Below are 7,912 nucleotides of genomic sequence, written 5' to 3' on the forward strand. Positions count from 1 at the left end.
ATTTTGTTACAAACTTTGCACACATATGGTAGTTTCTAAGCGAAAAGGATGTAAAGTCTGTTCCAAAGTCTCCTTCTCCACCCCTACTGCTAAAGCCACAATTGGCTATTGCTTCCTTGACCGTAAGCCAAAAGGAAGTTTGCTTTGTACTTTCTTATACTAGACTTGCTTGTAACCGTTCTGGATTTTAATTTAAATGAAAGGTCACTGGGCTTGTTCCATAGATTCCAACCTAAGAAGAATTGAATTATACATAGATTCCATGTATAAGAAGTCTTCATTGCTGCTCATGGTCCCCATTATACAAGGTCAAAGTTTTATCTTTCCAAAGAGTTAATTCTAAGACTTTATCCCCATAGAACCACAAGGAGAAATATAGGCAGTTGGCATACCAGAGGATTAGAAAGGCCTTGTGTGGCTTTTGGTCTGAAGTAGAAGCCTTTCTGAAACCCAGGGAGGGAGAGAAGGATTAATGAATCCAAAGTTAGTGAGGGTCAGAGTGTCACCACAGTCCTCCATTCAGAAGGATCTGCCTGCAAGTCCCTCTCACATCTTAGTGCCAGGGCCCTGTTCTAAGTGAGAAGTTACATTAGACACTAACAAACATTTTAAAATCTGAAAGGGCCCTCCCTGAAGATCATCCAATTATTTCAATGTTTTTAATTTCCAAGCCCTTTTAAATAAAACCTCAGGTATCAAGCTTTATGTATGTATCAAAATAAGTCAAAGTAGAACTGCTCCTGGAGTGGGGACGTGAAGGGGTTGGAGACCTACTGTTTAGCATCTGTTTCTGCCCTTCCCACATGAAACAGCCTCACCAGCAGTCAAAACCCTAGAGGTCTTTGGAATACAGTTTGAAAAAGAGTAAATCTGTAAGCCCAGAGAAAGATATGAAGATAATGGTACAGAAGAAGGTTGATAATGGTAGTTATGCTTCTTTTCTGGGAAGATGCAGAGAGTGCCAAAGAGCAAAAGACAAAATAAAAATAGCCACAGTGTAGTGTGAATACAGGCTATAAATCATATCCATAAAAGTAAATATGTATATTACCAACTACTAGGTGGCAATGCGGGCAAATGAAAACACAAATATGATGAGGTTATCAGCAACTTCACTACAGTTATTTCTGTTACTTTGATATTATTAATATTTTTTTGCCATAAAGTAATGTTTTTTTAAAAAGAAAAGAAAAGTATTAGTCCAGCCTGTTCTTTCTACAGCTGAGGAAATAAGGTCCAGATTTGCCAAGAAGCATGGACAAATACTCAAGGGCCTGAGCTGCAATATTTAGTCACTTGTACTTACAGAGTAGAAGATTATAAAAACCACAGAATAGTAGATTATAAAAACCACAGTTCTTAACCCCACCAAAAGAAAAACTAAATTTTAGTTATTTTACCATTTTCAAAAGCATTCATTAGTACTCATTAGTACTCATTATCGGGTTAGAGTTAGATTTTATGATATGCTTTAGAGGAAAAAGCACTGGAGTAATTCAGGAAACATTTATCAATCAACTTATAACTGCAAAATACTGTTCTAAAACTATGGATATACATAGAAACTAGGACATGGGCTGCTCTTTAAAAGTTTACATTGTGACAATGAAGATAGACATAAACAACCCTTATTATAAGAAAGAATGAAAGAAAACCGTGCACAAATAACTCCAGCCTGGGACACTGAAAAAGAGGTGATGAACCCTGGAGAATGAACCACTGCACTACACAGCTCCAGGAGACGGGCAGCCTCACAAGGAGATCCAGTCACATAGAGAAGGTGCAAAGGCCAGACGCAGCTAAGGACAAGCACCAGCAAAGGCAGGAAAGGCGTAACAGAATGTTCAGAGAAAGATGAATTATGGGTTCCAGCTGAAATGTGTGAGGCAGTAGAATCGGAGAGAAACATAAAAGACAGGACTAGATACGCAAGCTAGGGCTGGGTTACGGAAGGTTTTTGGAGTAAGCCAGCATGAACTGAAACATTTAGCTTGTGCTCCAGGAAGGGAAATCTAATAGTAGTACAGATAATGGAAAGGAAAGAGACTGGAGTTAATTTTGGACTTGAAGGAGAAAAGCCATGAACTAGGCACATGAGTCGGGGTAAACTCCAGGAGTTGGTGATGGACAGGGAGGCCTGGATGCTATGGTTCACGGGGTCGCAAAGAGTCGGACACAACTGAGCGACTGAACTGAGGCACCAGAAACGAAAAGAGAATGGAGGGACTGGCAACAGGAGCTACCACAGTGTCCTGGCCACACAATCTGTCACTTCTGGATCAGTCACCTGGTTTAAGGTCTTAGGGAAGTCAAAATATTAATGATGTCACTCAAGTTACTTTAGTGGATTTAAATCCATTAAATGGTATATCTCATAAAAAACCTTACAGCAAATCTTTCCAAGCTCAGTACCTTCACTTTCCCAGGCCTGCAGCTGATCTTGATCCCTGGTAGCACTGCCCAGCACCTCTCGAGGAACAGGTTCCATCCGTGCATCCACTTTCTCTGGTTGGGAGGAATGGTTAAAGCCTTCAATGGCCTTTTGGAAAAATAAGTTCAGCTCCTGGAAGTTCATGGCCTGGAGCTCCGCATAAAGTTCTACCTGTTGGGCCTCCTCCAACTCATTCCAGAAGTCCAGCAGGTGTTCCTGCCCAGCTTTGGACAACCTGAGTTTGAGGTCATTAACATTCATAATGCTCTAATAGCCAAGTTTTGTGATAACAGAGGTGTAATTTCTGCACCTGTAAACCTGAAAGAGAAAAGGAATCAACAGCAGGTCAAAGTCCAACATTGAAACCTAAAGAAATTTTTCCTGCTAAAAATGAGTACATTAAAAAGGAAAAAACCTTGAGAATTCCCTGGTGGTTACGACTCAGTGCTTCACTGCTAGGGCTCAGGTTCAATCCCTACTTGGGGAAGTAAGATCCCACAAGCAGCACAACACAGCCAAAAAATATTTTTTTAGTAGAATTAAAACAAATAATAATTAAACACTTGATGTTAAGGAAATATTGCTTTTCCATCATGATCATACTCATAAGAGACCAAACTTGTAAGACAATGTTAATTATTCTTATATACCAGTACTGCACCAAGTACTTTGCTTACATGGTCTCATTTTACTTTCAACAACTCTATTCCTAGGTGGTGCAGTATTAAAGGATCCACCTGGTGATGCAGAAGATGCAAGAGACACAGGTTCGATCCCTGTGTCAGGAACATCCCCTGCAGAAGAAAATGGCAACCCACTCCAGGATTCTTGCCTGGAAAATCCCATGGACAAAGGAGCCTGGTGGGCTTCAGTCCATGGGATTGCAAAAAGTCAGACACGACTGAGCAACTAAGCACAGCACACATGGCCCTTTATCTTTGCCTGCTATATAGCAATTTATTCTTGGCTATCCTGGGGCCCTGGCCAACTTGAAAACTGAACATAAATATTTACTGGGGTAGAAAACAAGACATAAACCAAAGAAAGACATAACTTAAATTTTACGCAAACCTAATGAAGTGTTTCAGAGAAGGCAATGGCAACCCACTCCAGTACTCTTGCCTGGAAAATCCCATGGACAGAGGAGCCTGGTGGGCTGCCGTCTCTGGGGTCGCACAGAGTTGGCCACGACTGAAGCGACTTAGCAGCAGCAGCAATGAAGTGTTTTACCCTGTTTACGGGAATAGGAAACGGCAACCCACTCCAGTATTCTTGCCTGGAAAACAGCATGGACAGAGGAGTGTGGCAGGCAACAGTCCATGGGGTAGCAAAAGAGTCGGACGTGACTGAGCAACTGAGCACACACATGTGACAGAAATACTACTATTATCATTACTTTACAGGTGAGAAGACCAAGGCACAGAGAAGCAAAGCAACCCAGCTGACTCGTGCAGCATACGGCAGTCTGATTCCCAGGCTCTAGCTGCCTCTTTACACTCCACTAAACTACTACTGAAAGAATAACTAACTGCTTAATATTTTCAACCTTTCTCCTTTTATCTCTAAGAACAGAAATAGAGAATTCAGAATACAACAATATCAAGGAGACAGAAATACCTACAGTCATAAAAAATATGGTTTTATCTCAAAGGCAACTCCTGCAAAGAAGGAATAAAATAAGTCCACCATCTTTACTAAGAATTAAACCCTAAAGGACAAGCAATCTACACAAAACAATCCAGGGATAAGACAATGCTTTTTAAGAATATTCCATAATAATCCAGCAAAATGTTAAATTGCATACAATAAAAAGAGAATGAGGAAATATTTAGTCTACTTACCTAATACAGATAAATGCAAAAGATAGGCATTGTCCAGAAAGGGTTCACAAAGGAAGCATGATCTAGCTGTGCCTCAAGGGTTGAGCACATTATATAGATAAGATTAGGAAATAAGTGGGCTTCTCAAGTGGCTCAGTGGTAAAAATCCATCTGCCAAGCAGGAGACATGGGTTCAAAACCTAGGCCGGGAAGATTCCCTAGAGAAGGAAATGGCAACCCACTCCAGTATTCTGCGTAGGAAATCCCATGGATAGAAAAGCCTGGTGGGCTACAGTACCCAGGGTCCAAAAAAGTTGGACAAGACTTAGTGACTAAAAACAACAACAGAAATAAGCAGAGCCTGTTGTCCACGAGAAGTACACATGAACAGGACAGAGAGCGGCAAGAAAGTTAGTTTTATGCAGAATGATGGGAAATGATTTCAGGTAGGGCTAACGTGTGAACAGCAAGCCCTGAAAACTAAGCAAAGGAATTTATATCTAACCAAGTAAGTAACAGGAAGCCAACACAGCTTATTAACAGGGCCGGGCCACCATGCTTTAGAGACATGAGAGAAAAGAGCATTGCACAAAAGAGACTGTAAGGAGAGACAACTAGAAGCAGGAAAACGAGTTAAAACACATCTGCAGGTATGAAAAACCAAAAAGGAACCAGATTAGTTGCAGAGGAAATAAAACTGAGATGGATAATTTGAGACATACTGTAAAGAATCATCATTGCATTATAATTATTTAACTGAGATATAAAAGACGGAGGAAAAGTAGTTACCAAAGAAAAACCCAACTATCTTCTCCTCTAAGAATAGTAAAAGGTAGTTCAGAGCAAAATTCTGCAGCTCAGTTAAATTGCTTATTTTCCCTGTTTCTTTTTGCTGGTAAAGTGGGATTAATAATCCTCACTACCTGATGAAGACTATTAAGCATCAAACACCATTTACGAACTCAGGTTAAGAAAACCTACATCTGGGTGTCTCCTGAAGGGGCAATAACAACAAACACTAAGATATATAGAAACACAGTTCTAACTGCTTTATAGACAGCTGTTCGCTTAATCCTCAAAACAACCCTTAGGTCCTGTTATTGCGATTACTTTACAGAGGAAGAAACTGAGCCACAGAGATAACTTGCTGACAGTCCAAAACCAGGAGGGTGATAAAGAGTTAGGATTCAAATCCTGACAGCCTGACTCCTAACTGCATGCTCTTAACCATCATGCTGTATTGCCTCTCAGGAGAAAAAAGGACTCTGTTATCTTCGTGTAGATGTCTTTGCGTGTATGTGTGTGTATGTGTGTGTGTGTGTGTGTGTGTGTGTGTGTGTGTAAAACAGAGAGAGGGCAAGAAAAAGAATTTGGACTTTCTTTATTCAGAAATATAGACACATTTGATGTTCTTATACCTGACTCACTGTGCAAAACTGATTTCATATGCCATCATGGAAAAGGAAGGAAATGTGCAGGACAGCGGGAGAGGAACTTCACAGGATGAACCAGATATAACTACCTCTATCCCACAAAAAGAACAGCACTTCCTCCATTGATTCTGATAAGAGGTGTGTGCCTGTGTGTAATGGTAAGCAGTAGTGAATAAGAGACTAGGTTAGGATTTTTATTTTGACAGCCAAAGTCTGAAAAAGTTGAAGATCTATAAATTATGACAAAATTCCTGATATGCCCACACCAATGCACCTGCATCAACAACAATGACATATTTGTAGTAGTCCACCATTATCAAATATACCTTTGGTGGTGGTGGTTTGGTGGGGGTTTAGTCACCAAGTTGTGTCAGATTCTTGCAACCCCATGGACTGTAGCCCGCCAGGCTCCTCTGTCCATGGGATTCTCCAGGCAAGCATAGTGGAGTGGGTTGCCATTTCCTTCTCCAGGGGATCTTCCCGACCCAGGAATCAAACCTGGGTCTCCTGCAGTGCAGGCAGATGATTTACCAACTGAGTTATAAGGGAAGTAAATATACCTTTATTGGAATTTAAACCCTAGCATAAAAGATATCTGGCCTTCCCAGGTGGCTCAGGGGTGAAAAAGGAGGCACAGGTTCAATCCCTGGGTTGGGAAGAATCCCTGGAGTAGGAAATGGCAACTCACTCCAGTATTCTTGCCTGGAAAATTCCATGGACAGAAGAGCCTGGTGGGCTACAGTCCCTGGGGTCCCAAAGAGTCTGACAGACTGAACACATGCAGACAGGAATAAAAGATACCTAGCACTTCACGCTCCTTTTCTGCTTTCCTTATGCCTCCCAAATTGGTAAGTAAACCTCTCAAACCTTTAGAAAAACACAGGGGCCATAACCATCGAATCCTATAAACACTTCACAGCATAGTATATTAAATCTTTTTTTAGCCTTAGCTAAGGGAGCCAGCTCAGCAACAGTGAAGGAATAGAAACTGCCTTCATTTTCCTAATTTCACCACAAAGACCTTAAACTAAAGGCACTACGTAATAACATACATATAGTATCATAATCACTATTACCTGGTTTCAGATATCATAAGCCACGTACAAATAAATATTAACATAGGGTCGGGCCAAACTTAATAAAATCTTCAGGAAACCATATGTTCAGCACATGTGTGCTCTAAACCCTCCAATCTCATCTTTCTGCTTGGCCAAGCCAGGGGAAAGCCAGACATTTCAACCCTCTCCCATTACCAGTATTAAAACAAAAGCGGCAAGTAAGGCTCTGTTCCACTCTCACTCAGGTCCTCCACAGATAACTCGAATCCTTACTGTACTGTCAACGCTTCCAGAGTCTTTCCCTCATATATTCAAGACACCCCAACTCGCTCCCATGGGACAGTGGCAACGACTTCTCCCCACTGTAGGATCCCACCCCAAGCTTGGCCTAAGTCCCCTGCCTGAGAACCTCAAGGCCCCCGTCCAGGTCCAGGTGAGGCTCCACTCTCAACCGCACGACAAGCAGACCCTGCCCTTCTGAGGCCCCCTCACGCCAGAGCTCCCGGCCAGGTAGCCGAGGCTGAGAGGCGCCGCAGGGCACGGGAGGCGGTGTGGGTGTGAGGCGGGCTCTTCCGCGTGTGCCCAGACGCCGGCTCTGTGCACGTACGTGCACCGCGTGTCCACGTCGCGCGCGAGGCCTCGCAAGCGTGTGCGTGGCGGCACCGGCCCCCCACCGCCCCAGCTCCCGAATCCCGCCGTCTACTCCAGGATGGCGGGAGGAGACAGCGACTGCCTTGGGCGCCCCTCACCTTTCTCGGCGCGACAGCAGCTCCTCCCGGCTCCGACTCCTTCGGCGCGGCCACTCATCTGCGTCCAGCGCCAGCTCCTGATATATACCTTCATCCGGGGGGCCGGGGCGGCGGGGCGGGCCGGGAGCTGGGGCCAGGGGGAGCGCCGGCCCCGGCCACCCCGCCCCTCCGTCTCTGCAACGAGTGGCTGCCGCGAGGGGAGGAGCCGCAACCCGCCTCCCCGACGCGTCAGCTCCCTGAGCGCAAGCGACTCGGCGGTCGCGGGGAGGAGCGCCGGGAGAGGCGGGGCGGGGCGGCGCCTCCGCGTCACTCATCCTCCGGCCCAATGGGGACGGCGCGGGGGTCCTGTCAGCAAGCGGCCCCGCCCCCCAGGGCCCTGAGGCCAGGAGGGGTGTCTTTTGCGTCCGATGGAGGGGGCGAG

General features: G+C 44.4%; 1 protein-coding gene across 4 annotated transcripts in view; it reads right to left on the bottom strand.

Annotated features, from left to right (window-relative positions):
• Positions 1-7,587, bottom strand: part of UAP1 (UDP-N-acetylglucosamine pyrophosphorylase 1) — a 32,003-nt gene extending 24,416 nt beyond the window's left edge. For 3 of the 4 annotated variants that reach the window (XM_068963659.1, XM_068963658.1, XM_068963657.1), the window contains exons 1-2: positions 7,492-7,587; positions 2,413-2,749 (exon numbers count right to left, since the gene is read on the bottom strand). In XM_068963659.1, coding sequence (XP_068819760.1) covers positions 2,413-2,692 — 280 coding nt within the window. In that variant the 5' untranslated portion in view covers positions 2,693-2,749; positions 7,492-7,587. The remainder of the gene's footprint in view (positions 1-2,412; positions 2,750-7,491) is intronic. The other variant, XM_068963660.1, reaches the window with a different exon arrangement.
• Between the last annotated feature and the right edge of the window lie 325 nt (positions 7,588-7,912).

The sequence above is a fragment of the Capricornis sumatraensis genome, chromosome 2, assembly GCF_032405125.1.
Source record: "Capricornis sumatraensis isolate serow.1 chromosome 2, serow.2, whole genome shotgun sequence".
Lineage (NCBI taxonomy): Eukaryota > Metazoa > Chordata > Mammalia > Artiodactyla > Bovidae > Capricornis > Capricornis sumatraensis.